The sequence below is a fragment of the Desmodus rotundus genome, chromosome 12 (genome assembly GCF_022682495.2).
Source record: "Desmodus rotundus isolate HL8 chromosome 12, HLdesRot8A.1, whole genome shotgun sequence".
Taxonomy (NCBI): Eukaryota; Metazoa; Chordata; class Mammalia; order Chiroptera; family Phyllostomidae; genus Desmodus; species Desmodus rotundus.
In genome coordinates, this window is record NC_071398.1 from 43,323,957 (window position 1) to 43,339,527 (window position 15,571).

The 15,571-nt window shown below is 55.2% G+C and overlaps 1 protein-coding gene across 6 annotated transcripts in view; it reads right to left on the bottom strand.

The window, feature by feature from the left end:
• The window catches only part of NOVA2 (NOVA alternative splicing regulator 2), a 30,198-nt gene extending 18,236 nt beyond the window's left edge, over positions 1 to 11,962 (bottom strand). For all 6 annotated transcript variants that reach the window (XR_008425823.2, XR_008425826.2, XR_008425824.2 and 3 more), the window contains exons 1-2: positions 11,704 to 11,962; positions 3,031 to 3,174 (exon numbers count right to left, since the gene is read on the bottom strand). Coding sequence is in view for 1 of the 6 variants with exons in the window: in XM_053915841.2 (XP_053771816.1) it covers positions 3,031 to 3,174; positions 11,704 to 11,788 (229 nt within the window). In the remaining 5 variants the exon portion in view is untranslated. The remainder of the gene's footprint in view (positions 1 to 3,030; positions 3,175 to 11,703) is intronic.
• Between the last annotated feature and the right edge of the window lie 3,609 nt (positions 11,963 to 15,571).

Below are 15,571 nucleotides of genomic sequence, written 5' to 3' on the forward strand. Positions count from 1 at the left end.
GAGAGCCTGGATGAAGCGGTCAGGCTCTCCATCACTGTGATGTTTCCTTCCAGCTCAGAGAGTCTGTGACCTCCCACCCCCGTGTAGTTCTTAACCCGGGTCCAGAGGGGTTTTGTGGGGCTCAGCTAAACTCTGAAAGAATGTCCAATAATAACAGCTGGTGCTTACATAACACCAAGTACCAGGCACCATTCTAAGCACTTTATATATACTGGCTTACTTTAATATATAAGGTAGGAGATATTATTATTCTTGACTTACTACTAAGAACACTGAGGTCCAGAGACGCTTCGGGGTTTGTCCAAGTTCAGTGAGCTAGTAGTAAAAGATCAAAAGGTTTTGAACCCAGGTATCTGGCTTCGGAGTCTGAGCTTTTAACCACTGAACCACCCTGTCCTAAATGTGGGAAGTGGGAAGTGTGTGTGTGTGGGGGATGGAGAGGGAGGCATAACATGATTGCAGTTTTGCTTTTGCATTTTTGATAGTAAAAAAGAATAGGTATGAATTTAGTAAGAGTAACTTAGGATTTTGCACTTTGGGGCAAATATATTATAAATCAAAAAAAATTTTTTTAAAGAAAAGCGTGTGTGCGTGTCTGTGTTTTCCTTCAGGCCTTCAGGTGACGCTCAAGTTCAGGAGTTTAGAACCACAAGGGTGTCTGGGTGAGTGCCCAGGAGTCTGTGTGGCTTTGGGCAGGGACCTGTTTCTTCCTGGGTCTCAGAAACCCTGAAAGGATTGAATCTGGGACTTGGGGTTTCCCATAATGAGGAGGAGACTCTCTTTGTGTTCCGCCCCTGCCTGGAGTGGCCAGGTAGGTTTTGTAGTTGACACACAAGTGCAGTGTGTTCTGTCTGTGTAAGTGTGTGACCCGACTAGGCCTAGAGGACCTTTTCCATCTCTCGCCTGTTCTCTATGCTTCAGCCACACCGAGTAAACTGCCCTTCCCCCAAGCCTTGAACATGGTATTTCACCTTCCTGGGACACCCCTCACTGCTCTTTACCTGGTTCACTTTTACCTATTGTTCTGGGCTCCTCCTCCAGGAAGCCCTTCCTGACCTCCCCAGGCTGAGTCGAGTACCCCATCTGGGCTCCCACTGTCCCCTGGGCTTTCCCATCTTGCTGTGACCGTCACTTGTGTTAGGCCTGTCTTCCCTACTGGGTTGTGAGTTTTAAGAGGGCACGGCTGGGCCCTCTCGGTCACTGCTGTGTTCCCATCTCTGTCCAGCACTGGGTGGCAGGGAGGAGCTGCTGAGAGAATGTGCGTTGAATGAATGAATGAAAGGGTGTCAGCCAGAAGCAGAGGGAAATGTTATTTGGTTCGAGCAGTAGCATCTTATTTCTTGTGCTCCTGTGGGTCCTGGGAAGCCCTAGGGACAGGACTGGGACAGAGAGGGCTGCGTCCTGTGTCTCTGAGCCGAGAGCGGCACACGCCATATGATTTGGAGCAGGGAGAGAGGCTGGTCACACGTCCGAGGGCTGGGGAGAGATGCTAGCTTATGTTGTTTGTTTGAATTGTGTGTCCCAGGAGAGTCGATGACTGTCCCATGCTCCGGGGTTCCCAGCTGCCTGGTCTGTGGGGAGTGTCACCGAGCTGGGAGGGGATGATGTATCTCCTGTCACAGAATGTGATCCAAGTGTCCTCGGATGAATGTCCCAAGCAGAGGTCTTATCCATATCTTACGGGCTGGAAGGGCATGGGGGAGACTGGGCCAGAGTAGAAGAGAAAAGGGGGGTTTGCTTGGTTCCCTGGACTGTTCTCTAAACCTCTTGCCAAAGCTGCTTACTGAGATGGGAGGTGGGTGGGGTGGAGGGTGGAGAGAGAGGGGCGGGGGGAGAGAGAGAAAGAGAGAGAGAGAGAGAGAGAATATGAATGTGTCCTGACCCTGAGCTCTAGCTCTGGTGTTTGACCTACAAAAATCCAAGGGGATTAAGGATGAACGAGAACCAGCGCAGGGCCAAAGATGCAATAATTCGAGGGGCCTTCCCTGGCTTCCCAGATGCCGAAGCTCAGGCATTGGTCTTGGGAGGGGGACATGCAAGGGTGAGAGACACTGAGGGGGATCAGAGAGAGTGGAGGGGCCTTGAAAAACGTGTGGTGGTGGCAGGGGCGGGGGGGGGGTGGAGATAGAGATGGAGGAGAGGCAGGAAAAAAGTCTGGGTTTGGGGAGAGACAAAAATCGAAAGAAACAACACACGAGGCAGCTGAGGTTTAGGAGAAAGAGAAACAGGAGGGAGATGGGCAAGCAGAGGCAGAAAGGAAGGAGGGGCAGCCAGCAGAGAATGACCCATGGAAGGCGCTACTGGTGGGATGGGTGGCTGCACAGAGAGTTAGGAGAGCAAGGGAAGGGAAAATGAGAGAACATGAGAGGTGGATGGAATGAAAACAATGGGGAGAGGGAGGGGGAAAAGCAGAGACGGACTACAGACCGGATGAGAGAACAAGATGTGCAGGATGTCCTGACAGAGCCAGAGACGCGGAAGACACAGGCAGAGTGATGGAAGCCGAGAGAAGAGCAGGAGGCAGAGGGGGCCGAGGGGGATGGAAGGGAACAAAAAGTGGGGACGCCAGAGACAGAATGAGAGAAACACATAAAGAATGGCACAGACAGAAAACCAGTGCGACTCAGGTTGGGGTGACAGTGAAATCCAAAGGGAAAGTGTGGGGGTGTGTATGACATGGATGGCTGGCCCCCCAAGCCCTACGGAACACCCTAACACCTGCCTCTCTGCCTCCCCCGCAGTTGGGTCCTCCAACTGACCCAAAGGGGCAGGTGTGTGGGAAGGGGCACATCTGCCGGCACATCATGCAAATGAGCTCATGAATATGCAGCAGGTCCATTGTCTTGCCCTGCCCCCACCCCCATCTGCTCGGGCCTGGCCCCAGGGGCTGAGGGCAGCTCTGTTCCCCTGCCTCAGGGGGATGAGAGATCCCCCACCACTCTCACTGCCCCCAGGGCAGCCCCGCCCCCTCATTATGGCCCAGGTGGGAGGGAAGGGAGGCCTAGGGCAGAGTACCGGGCAGGGGCTTACCCGGATAGAAGTCTTTGGACTTGGAGAGCTTGATGGTGGCTCCTGTCTCCTTCTGTAGCTGCACGATGGTCTGGCCGCCCTTGCCAATGATGGACCCTGCTGCGTAGCTAGGGATCAGCACCTTCAGGAAGTATTCACCTTCCTCTGCAGGGGCACATGGTGGGAGGAGAGTCAGCGGAGAGGGAGGTGGCGGAGGGGTCTTCACCTTTAGGGATACCCTTTCCCTTCTTCGGGAGCCGGAATGGGGTGCCCTAGGAAACTCCATGATGCCCAGTGGAATCACAGTAACATACAGGAGCAATGGCCATGAGGATAGAAGTAAGGGAAATGATAACAATCACTCATTCATTCATTCATTCATTCATTCCACAAAGTTGCTAGGCACTGGCTATATGCTTGGCGCTGTTCTAGTGAAACAGCCATGAGGGAGACAGACAAAGCTCCCTGATTCTGTGCGTAAAATAAGGGCGAAAGAGTTTTAGTGCCTCAGCCAAGAGCTTGCACAGCTACATTCTCCTAGAGGGGGAGAGACAGACAGTACGGTTTGTGTCAGACAGGGGCAAGTACCAGGAAAACAAAAAGAGGCAGGAAGGACGATGAGGAGGGCAGGGGCTGCACCGTGGGATCGGTGGCCAGGAAAGCCCTCCCGGAGAATGCGCTTTCTGTGTTCATCAAACACTCTACAGCACCTAATATGGGCTGGACTCTCTCCCAACTGCTTACAAATATCAGTTCTTTGAATTTTCACACTGATGCAATGAGGGAGGTACTTAAAAAATCCCATTCAACTGACGGGAAGCAAAAGATGAAGAAATTGTCCCAGTTCCCACAGCTAGTAGGCGGCAGGGCTGAGATTTGAAGCCAACCTGGCTCCAAAGTCCCTGCTCTGAACCGTTATGATATACTGTCTCCCGGCTGTTGCGGGGGGCGGGGGGGGGGTGCAGAACCATGCGGCTGTGCAGGAGAACAAGTACAAGGGCCCTGGGATGAGGTTACGCCTGAGTTGTTCCAGGGAAGAGGAGGTGGCCGTGTGGCTGGTGCTAAGTGAGAGAGGAGAGTGGGAGGAGATGAGAGCTCAGGGAGGCGGTGGTAGTGGTGGGTGTTCAGGCTCGTGGCCCACAGTGAGGTCATTGGTTTCTACTGCAAGTAAGATGGAAGCCACAGAGGGATCTGAGCAGAGGAGGGCTGTGAGCTGACTTAGGTTTCAAGAAGATCCCTGTGATGCCCTGGCTGGTGTGGCTCAGTGGGTTGAGAACTGGCCTTCAAACTAAAAGGCCATTGGTTCGAATCCCGGCCAGGGCTCATGCCTGGGTGGTGGGCCAGGTCCCCAGTAGGGGGCACAGGAGAGGCAACCACCCATCGATGTTTCTCTCCCTCCCTTCCCCTCTCTATAAATAAATAAATAAAAATTTAAAAATAAAATATCAGTAACATTTTTTCAGTACAAGATCCCTCTGGCACTCAGGAGGGGAAGGGCGGTGGAAGAGCTGGGAGCCCAGTGAAGAGCTGACTGCAACGGTCTAGGCAGGAGAGGACAGCGGTCTGACTGGTGGAAGCAGCGAGGGGGAGAGCGGGGGAGGGCTGGGTTCCAGAGATGTTCTCAGTGCTCACCATGGACCTGACGCTGCTCGGCAAGCCTGATCTCTTCCATTCCTCACAGCCTACCAGGGAGGTGGGTAGAAGGAGCTCCATTTTTATAAAAGGGGAAACCGAGGCACAGAGGAACTCAGACAAGGAAAGGCACCAGACCAGGGGCACCAAGACAGTTGGTTGCTGGGTTGAGATTCAGATGCAATCATGCCTCAGTCTTGGCCCACCTCTGCTTAACACCCTCCCCGGCTGGTGGCCAAAGACCAAGCCATTCAAGGACAGTTGGTCTTAAGACCTGAGGTGGCCAGGTGGGGCCAAGGGTGTCTGTGGGGCTTCAGCCGTTCTTTGTTAAGGGCCAGTTTTCCTGGTCATGTGTAAAGCACTTTGTTAATGCAGGCTCAAGGCAAGTGCTCAGCCCTCCTACCTGCTCACCCCACTGTTGCCCCTAAGCCCTTCCAGGGTATAGATTCTGGAGCCTTCTCCATGTAAGTCCCCTGGTGATTTGGCCCCGCCCACCTTTCCAGCTTCAGGTCATCATCCTTCTCTATTGGGCACTAGACATACTTTTCTTCTCATTCCTCCCACGTTTCCTTCTCCGTCCCATCTCAGGGCCTTTGCACATTCTTTTTGCCTGGAACTCCCCCCTTCAAACTCCCCCACTCCCCCCCCACCCAGTGAATTCATCTTGTCCTTTAGATCCCCACTTGAATGACTCTTGTTCTTGGAAGCCCTCCTCGAGCTCTGAGGAGGGGATGGGTTTTCCTGTTTCATGCACTCGTGTAACAGAAGCCCAGTGTGGGTCGTATCCCTAGAGCTCCGCTTTGTGTCGCAGTGGCCAGCAGTAGTAGGCATGCAGTAAACACTGGGGAAACACTGGGGGCGGGGGAGCCAGGTCATTCTGTTTCCAAAGCTTAAGGTCTTCAACCACCCCCAGTGGTTTTCAACTGTTTCTTTTAAGCGGAGGAAACCTATTTTCAATGTCCTCCCATGAAACGCCGACATACAGAGCAGGCAGAAGAGAAACTGTGCTAGTAATAGTGGGGGCAGGGCAGGGGCTGGGAGTCCGGCCCATCTCCACCTGGTCCGTTAGGACCGGAGGTTCTGGGTTCCCTGATGTGTTAGGATGGGGGTGGGGGCGAGGGTTGGATGTGGATGTGCCTGCATGGGGGAGGGGGGCCAGAATTAAGGGTTTCCCTGAGCCCAAGGCAATCCTCTTAAACTTGCCTAATCAGACCATTAAGCCTGTTAGGTAATTAGCCCCACCCACCAGGGTGCCTTCCCATCCATCACCCTGACGCTTGCCCCCGATTCACTTTCTTCCCTGGGCTTCCAGGGATGGCCCCCTGCCTGCTCTGCTCCTAAACCCATCAGAGGGATGCAGGCTGGTTCTCTAACTCTGGGAGGCCCAGAGACAAGGTTAAGTAACCGAGATGCAGCCCTCCTCACTAGGGCTCTGTCCTCTTTCCTTCTCGCCTCCATTCCCCATCTCTTCAGCAAGGATGGAAGAGTCTCATCTGCTCTGCAGAAAACTAGGCACATCCCCACCCCGCTTCCTGTGCCCTTTCCCACACGTCCCAGGTTTTGCTAGAGGTTTTGCCAGGTTCTGCCGTTTCCCAGGAAATGGCAGAAAAGGCCCTAGACTGAGGGCAAATTTTCTCAATGACGGCCTGTGTGGCCCTGGGCAAGGGGCGTCACCAGTTTGGGCCTCGGTTTTCTCACCTGTAAAGTGGGGGCATGATCGGGCTATCTCCTAGGGTTATCGTCATTAATTGAATGACAAACTGTAAAGTACTCAGGAAGGTCTCCAGCCCATAGAGCGCTTGAGCAATGCTAGATATCACCATCATCATCATCATCGTCATCACCTTATTTAGAGAGGGGGTAGGGGAGTTCTTCCTCATGCTACCTTCTTGAATTTTGCCCTTCTCCCGTCCCTCTGTGCTATTATTTCCTTCCTTCTTCTCTCCCTCTTCCTTCCCTTCCTCCAACAAATCCTTCCTGGACACCCACTGTGTGCCAGGCCTTGTTCGAAGTGCAGCAGATAAATCCAGGAACAAGACAGGTGGCCCCTTTACTTTAAATACACTCACTTGTCACATGTAAATGCAATGATTTAAAGAGGATATTAAACAATCATTACCAATCATCAGAGTTTGAGGGGCTGGTTATATTGTTTCCCCCCAACAAAGTGCATTCATATAAGCATACAATGGTCAAAAAAGAAGTCTGTCTGTGGACCCCCATAAACCACCTTGTGGGTGCTGGGTGGTCGCTGTATCGGACTCATGGAAATCTGGAGCCCCATCCTCAGGCCAGCCTCCTGTGGAGAGGGGCCAGCTGAGACCTCCCACCTGTTCCAGCTCTGAACTCTAGGTCCCAGCTGTCCCCATTGTGGCCATCGGCCTGGTTCTCTTCAGAATTTGCATGTCCTTCCTAGATGGGGACACTTTCTACTGTGAGTCCCACTTCCCCTGGGAAGAAGCCAGGCTTCTATTTCCCAGCCTGCCTTGCAGCAAGGACAGACACGTGACCTAGGCTGAACCTGCAGCCCCCAAGCGTCGCCCATCCCACCCTGTTTGAACAATCAAGACTCTGCCTGGGAAGAGTTTTTCCTTCCACTGAAGCAGAATCTAGATGCCAGAACTTTCCACCCACGCAAGCCCTCCGCTTTCAGCTCTTTCCTCGGGGGCCAGGCAGCCCGCTCTACTCACGACAGGGACTGAAGAATTAAAGATGCCAACTTCCTCCTGATCAGTCTGTGTCCCTGAGGCTGCAGTTGCAACCGTTGCCACCTTGGGAGGGGGCGGCCTTTCCTCTTCTAGTCTTTATGAGTCTCTGCTCCCCCACCCCCTGCATGCACACCCTCCCCAGGAGTGTTCCTGAAAGCTTCCAAAAAGCAACCCAAACTCCCTTACCCACTCTCTAAATAAGGTTTACCTACCCAAAAGTGGCGCTTTTTACTGTCAGAGAGTTGACCCTGAAAATTGGCTTTGATCTGGAAGGGAATTCATTAATGACCACGGCAGGACAAAAGGGGTGTATGTTGTAGAGGTGTTTTCAGTGACAGTATGTCTGGGGGGGCCAAAGTTGGGGCGCTGCACTCAAGGTACCCGCTCTTGTCGGGGGGTCAGGGGCGGAAGCGTCACATGTTCCATGGAGGTTTGAGGTGGGGGGTGATGCTGTGGAAGAGACGTGAGAGGGAGCTGCTGGTGAAAGACAGGAGATGGGGGATGAGCTGTGGGCTGGTGCCACTGAGGGCGTGGGACGTCAGGCGTGCGGTGTCTGTCTATGAATGATGGTGTCGCCCGTTAGTGTGAGAGATGAAATACTACGGGAGCGTGCCCCCCAGGGGATGACATGCCGGAAGGTGTGAGGCTGCCTTTGTGCTGTGACACTGTCTCTGAGTGAGACAAAGGTGGGTGGGGTATGACTTCCTTGGGGCGATTCACCACTGAGTGGTGAAACAGCACTATGATATTCTCAGTGGTGGCAATAATAATAATAATAAATAATAATAATAATAACACTAAGTGACAGCTACTGTTTATTGACTGCTTATCATCTGCCAGGCCTCGCGCTATGGACTTCACACACGCAATCTCGATTCACCCACACGACGGCCTGGAGAGGCGGCAGGAGAGCTTACAGCCCCCATTTTTCAGATGAGGAGACTGAGGCTTTAGGGCAGTGAAATAACCTGCCTGAGGGTCCCACACCGAGCACACGACAGTGACCACCTGGACCCTGGAAGGTCTCACTCTAGGGCTCGTAACCAGGTGCCGTTGTCTTTGTGTTAAAGAGTGCGGCATGTTGGGAGCAAGACCTGGCTGCTGTGCTACGTTTGGGGGGTGTGTGTTTCTTTTTTTGTATGGGGGTGACAGAGGTGGTAATACAGTCAGAAGTGCGGGGGCCATTCTAGTGAGACCTTCGGAGTTCTCATCTGTACTCAAGGGGGCCACTCTCTGTCACTGTCCCATCGGACCGGGGTCATTTGTTTTTCCTAACCGGAGTTTCCATGCAGCTCCTCACCCCTGGCTCCTGTCCTTAGCGCCGCACGTCCCTCCCAGTCAGTCACAGTGCCCAGAGCCAGTTTTAACAGCCACCAAGAACAGGGCAGGAGTGGCAGGCTGTGACACCCCGATGCCTCACCCCTTGGACCCTGTTTCCTCTCCTGAAAACGGGGCTCACTACAGTGTCCACCCACACAGTGGGGCCGGCCTCCTGACTTCGCATCATGGCTCTGCCTCTCAATAGCTGACTGACTTCGGGCAAGTTACCGAACCTCTCTGCGCCTCAGTTGGCCGTCTGTAAGACGGACGACATAACAGAAGCGCGGGGCTTCAGTGACTGGTCCGTCCGACGTGCTTTCCAGAATTATTCTTGGCCCACTGTAGACCACTGATATTAGCCATTATGGTAATTTATTATTATTATTACTATTACTACTACATCCTAGAATGTTGGAAGAATTCAATGAAACACTGCACGTAAGGCATTAAGCAGTTATATTGGGGCAGGGCTGACCCAGCGTCTCTCGGCTGTGACAGTTGCACCAGAAGGAGCCCTCACATTGGAGATGAAAGTCCCAGACCCTTGCCCAGCCCTGCCCCTGAATGTTTCTGTAAATGCAGGGTTGTCCCTTTGTGTTTCTGGGCCTCAGTTTACCCATGGGTCATGGAAGGGGAGACGAGGCGGCAGAGGCTGGAGGAGCAGGTCCCTAAGGGCTCATCCTAGTTTCCTGGCTGCCGAGAGTTAAGCACAGGAGCTCTGGAACCCGGCACCCAGGGCTGACTAGATCCCAGCTGTGCCAGTGATGAGCTGTGTGACTGTGGGCAAGTGGCTTCATTTTCCTGAGCCTCAGTTTTATTCATCTGAAAAAGCAGCTCAGATCATCTCCCTGGAGGAATCTATTGGGAAATTAACCCATATCTCAGAGTCTGACTCGGAGCAGGTGCCAAGCACTTGGACCTGACAGCCTCTGGCAGCATCACTATCGATGGGTTGTGCTGTTCTCAGGGATCTGATTTTGAGCACCTCAGCCCCTTTAAGAGAGGAAGGGATGTGCCACCCCCCACCAGTGGGGGCGGGGCGGGGCTGCCGGGCTGGGCTCAGGGACCACCTGGGTCCCTGAGCCTCCGAGGACTGGGAATGGCAGTGGGACAGGAAGGCGGGAAGGAAGTCAGTGGGGCCACATTCATGTGTGTGCTGGGGGTGGGGGAGCAGGAAGAAGGACAGGAAACTCGCTCCCAACCCCTCCCCCAACTTCCTTTTCCTCCAATTTCTGCTGGACACCCTCATAGACGGCCAGGGGGTCCTCAATTCCTGTCCCACCTGGATGGGGACGAGGGGAGTCCTGGGACAGGAGGAAAGAGCCTTGACTGTGCTCATCTGAGGGGAGGATGTGGGAGGTGCCCACCCGGCCCACTACAGCGCCTGGCGGCGTGGGAAGGGTGCATTCTGCCTGAGGCCATCCCGCTCCCATCCGGAGGAAAAGGCCAGAGGAAGCAGAGATTTTGGCCAAGGTGACTGCCGGGAGGGGCTTGTCTGCTCTGGGGTCTCCTTCCTTCCAAGGCGCTGACGGGCTGGGCTCTGAGGACCCCGGCAAACCCTACCTGCTCCCTGAGACAAATGCCTAGCGTTCCCAGCTTGTCTCTTATTCTCCGGGACACAGCCCGCCCCAGGTCACACGCGCACACACACACACACCTTCGGTGGGGTCAAACATTCAGCCACCACACACACACACTCTCCCTCGACATACACACACACCGTCATCCCCACCTCACTGGTGTCACACACTCAACCATTTCACACACACACCTCTCCCCTTCTTACAAATACACACACTTGGGTGTCATACACACACCCCCTTCCCTTTCCACACCCCTCGGGTGTCATCTGCACATGTTCGCTGTCACACACCCTCGTGTGTTCCACCCGCAGAGCCCCAACCTCTCCCTCGTCATACACCCACCTCCCCTTGTCGCACACACCCCCTCTGATGTCACTGTTGCACACCTCCATGTGTCACACTCAGCCACAGCCTCTCTGGAGTCACACCCACACCATTTGCTTATCATATACCTTCACTGGCTTCCCCTGGTCCCACCCCACCCCAGACATGCCTGTGTCACACACTGAACTGCCTTCCCCTGATCCCCACAGACTCTCATGCCTCACACCCAGAGACAGCCCGCTCGGCGTCCCCCACACACCCCCTTGCATGTCACACACATCCTCTCACTCATGTGTCACACTCGCCACAGCCCCTTTTGGGGTAACATGCACATGCTTTCCCTTGTTACACATACCCACCTTCAAGGGTCTCAAACATGGATCCCAGCCCCTCTCATCTCGCCCCGTCTCTTACAAACACACACACACACACACACACACACACACACACACACACACACACACACACACCTCTTTCCCTGTCATACCCATGATCCCTAATGTCACACATCCAGGCCTCACAGGGCCCGCAAGCACACTCACACACACACACACACACCTGTCCCAGCCACATAGTTCTCCCACCTAGCTTTACACACCTACCCTTTTCTCCATCTCACCCAACACACCCACCCAGCTTGTCCCATGCACAATCCCGCCCACGGCCCACACATACCTCCCTCCCGGACAACCCTTCCTCGGGACATCCCCAGGGAGGGAGGCTGGGAAGCTCCGGGTCCACAGGCCTCCTCTACTCCTTCCCCTCCCCCCGCCAGGACACGCCAGGCGGGGAACACCCTTGCCCTGAAAGGGTCACATCACACACCCCTCAAGGACACAGACACCGGCTCAGAGAGACCCACGCCCCCCAGCCTTTGCGCCCCCCCAAGGACACTTACCACCCCCTCCCCCTCAAGCCCTCTTGTCGCAGACAAAGCTCCCAGCCCCGGGCCTCGGCCAGAAGGGGAGGGGGTCCGGACCCAGCCAAACTCCCCTCTCGGTTCCGGGTCTAGGGAGGGGCGCCCGTGCCCTCCCCAGAGCCCTTGCACCTGCCAACTGGGAAGAGAGGAGGATGGAGAAAGGCGAGGCCTCTGCCGCTCCTCCAACCCGAGCGCAGCCCTTTCTCACCTCCCGTGTTGCTGCGCTTGGTGCAGACCACCTCGGGGGGCGTTTCGAGGGGCCTCTTGCGAGAATCCGGGGCCTCGGGCTCCATGGGGGGGGCCTGGGGCGGCGGCTGCTGCTGCTGCGGCGGCTGCGGCGGCGGCGGCGGCGGCTGCTGTGGCGGCGGCGACGGCTGCTGGGGAGGCTGGGGCTGCGGCGGCGGCGGCGGGGGCGGCGGCGGCTGCGGGGCCGCGGAGGCCGTGAAGAGGCCGTGCACCGCGCCGGCGGCCATCATCCTCATGGTGGGGGGGGCCGGGGAGGGGGAGGGGGAGGGAAGGGGATGTGGGAGGGGGAGGGGGCGGTGGCGAAGGGAGGGGGAGGGGGAACCCCCGCAGAGGGAAGGAGGGAGGGAGCTGGTTCTGGGGGGGCTGACAGAGGTAAGAGAGCGGATGTGAGCAGTGTGGGAGGGCCAGGGGGGGTCTCTCCGATGGGGTCCGGAGAAAACTGAGGGGTGGGGTCTCTCTCCAGATCAGGGAGCTCCGGGACTGGGCACGCCACTGGAGGGACCGGACCCCCTTGTTTGCTACCTCGGGCAGAGGGCCGAGCCCCCCAGACCCTGCTCGGGGCGGGGGGCCGGAGGTGGGAGGCGGAGGCGGGCGGGCGCTAGTAGGGACGCGAGGGGCGGCGGGCACGAGAGGCAGCGGCGGCGGGGCTGGCGGTGGCTGCTGGCCCGAGCATCTTCTTCCCGGAGGCTCCCACAGCGGCCTGGCCCCGCCCACCGGCGGGAGGTCACGCCCATGCCGGTTAGGGCCACGCCTCTCAATGCCCCATTGGTTTTCCCTGGAAGCCAGACCACCGCCCTACAGGTTGACTACGCCCCTTCCTACAGCTGCCAGTGGAACCCAGCTCCCCCAGGCTACAGTCAGGACCCTGGGCTTTCAAGCACACGTTTCCCACCCTTCACTAGTAAAGAACGTTTATTGAGCATTTACTATGTTCCAGGTCCGGTTCTAAGAAAGCGCTTCACAAACGTTAGCACATCCCTGGAGCAGCCAACTCTGTGAGGTACTCTTATTATCCCCATTTTACAGATGAGGAAATTTAGCATCAGTGACTTGACGTCACTTGGTCAAGATAAGAAATCCCGCGTCACACGTCTCCCAGCTGACGGCTGGGAAGTCCATTCCTTGAAGAATTAACACAGGGTTACTGCAAAGTCTCAAGGGATTAATTCACTGAACACCTGAGCAAAAGCACGTAGCTCTGAGCCTAGCACCCAACTGGTGCTCAATTTAATCAACATATATTTAGTGCCAGGCACTGTCCCAGGCACTAGAATACAACAGAGAACAAAGCAGCCTTGGATCTTGTAAAGTATTACTATCCAGGTCGTTGAGAAGAACACATTTTTCCAATGATATGGTGGAGGCCCATGTATCGTGGAGTGTGGCTTGTCCAAGAGCACAGAGGTAGAACGAGGGAAAACTGGGATTTAAATGCAGGACAAGCTTAATTTCAGAGCCTAAAGTCATTGGAAGTCTGGGGGTCTTTCCTTGGAATTGATCATTACTAATATTCAATATTCTCCAATACATGACTTTTCTTCTCCTTGGATGCCTGGTCTCCAAGGATTCTTTCCTTCTAAGGTCAGCCAGAGGCAAGATTAGGCTCAGAGGAGGCCTGGTTGGAGGTGACGGTGGCAGCTGGGGGGCCCCTCCCTCTGCTCTGTCCCACTGCTGCCCCCCCCTTGCCACGTTCTCAGGTCCCCAGGATGGGGAGGGTAGCAGATGGCCTGGGGTGGATGGGGTGGCTGCCCATCTGTCCCCTCCCCCCATTGTCCCCAGAGCCCAGGGGGGATGGTAGGGGGTTGTGGTCCACTGCAGTCTGGATCCTCCCCCTCCATCTTCCTGGAGGGAGCGGAGGAGCTGGTTGCCATGGAGATGGGGAAGAGGGAAGAAGGATGCAGGGAGATACTGGGGTCAGGCCGAGATCCACACCTTAGACCCTTTGAGTCATATATACTCACAGCACACAAACATATCCCAACATCCATGAAGTCGGGAGTGAAGCCCCCCCCCCACCCCAGTCACACAGACCCTCTTACAGACACACAGGTACGCACTCAACAGTTTCACACGGGCACACTCTGATGTATGAAGACGACTCACGGGGGATAGGCACGCACACGCACACACACACACTCATCAATAATGCATAACGCGCATTCAGTTATGCGGGCCCAAAGGCAGGCGGAGGCTCTCACACACAAATAGACGCAGGCACGTCTAACACCCCAGCGTTTCCCAGGTGCACACATTCAGAGCCAAACAACTCCATACTTGGCCACACATACGCGGAGAAGTTACACATGCATGACCACAGCCACAAAACAAGCACAACCTATGTTACATAAGTCATGCACGTTTCTGACATGTGATATATAGACTGACAAACAGGCTCAACTGTGCCTTCCATACAAGTTGGGTGACCACACACATTTAGACACAAGGCCCACAGAGTGTAATGCACACAATACGTGAGACATCACAGGTCGCTCAGCAACATGCGAAACACACATGGAGTGCTGTGTGCTGCTGAGCCCCCACTCTCAGGTCGTGCCTGCAGCCCCAGCCCCACCTCCCCGCCCCAGCCCTGGAGTTTGGACACACAACAGTGCGGTCGGTCATGCACTCACACTCACACACAAACACAAACCTCCTCCCAGATATTTTTAAACCCAGGCTAGTTCTGCTACTATGGCAACCGCCCCAAACCCATTGCCATAGCAACTCAACGTCAGCTTTCCAAGCACCAAATCCTGGGGGATTGCAGGGCCCCAATCAGAGGCCAGTGGGGGGAGCTGCTGCACCCTCCGCCACCATCCGTGCCACCCCAATACCCTCATCCTAGAGCCTTCAGGGGAGTAGCCACCCGAGGCTGGGCAGGGGCTGGAGCCAGGGATACAACACAGTCAGACTGAGCTGGGTCCGGGGTGACCACCAGCTTGCGCTTTGCTTCTGTACCTCGAAGCTCTATGGAGGGGCTCATGGGACAAAAAAGTCAGCCTGCATCTGGACACACACAAGCCTGGGTTTAAAACCTGGCTCTGCCATTTACATGCTGTGTGACTTGGGCATGTCCTTACCCTCTCTGGGCCTTACATTCCTTAACTTGGAAAATGGTGCTGCTGTTGCTGTTGAAACTACCATCCCAAAGGACTACTGTGACTTGGAGGTGAAAAGCCCGGGCAGACCTGTATCCAGATTCTGACCCTCCCACGTTCTAGCTGTATGAACTCAGGAAAGGGCCTCCCCCTCTCTGCGACCAAGCTGGGGGGCAATACTAGTAGTCCAATTACACAGGGTTGCTGGTAAGATTTCCAACCAAGGGCTGTGGCCACTGACCTAATAATTTTGCATGTAACCCAACATATTTAAATCTTAAACGTGGCCTTCGGGGTAGGTACTGTTATTAATCCTGTTGCAGAAAAGGGAACCGAGGCTCAGAGAGCCTCAGCTGTATGGCTTGGGATCATACAGCTACAACGTTGGGAAGCCTGGGATTTGGACTGGGGTGGTCAAAGACACATCTTTAGCCATTTCTCTCTCCCGTCTCTCAAAGAGGGCAGTCGGAAAAAGGGTGATAGAATGGTGGATTCTTGGAAATGCTTTTTAGCCTCAGTTTTCTAGCCTGCTAAATGGGAGTTTCAAACGCCCCTGCTGGCTGCAGTGTTGGAGGACCCATGGGGCAGCTTGCATCTGAGGCTCCGAGGACAGGCTGGCACGCCTGAGTGGTCTGTGCAGGCGGGGAACAAGTTGGGAGGGGTAGGGCAAGTGGGCAATGGGGTAGGCGCAGGAGGGAGGTTGGCTGGGGCTCAAGCGCTGCTTCTCTCTTT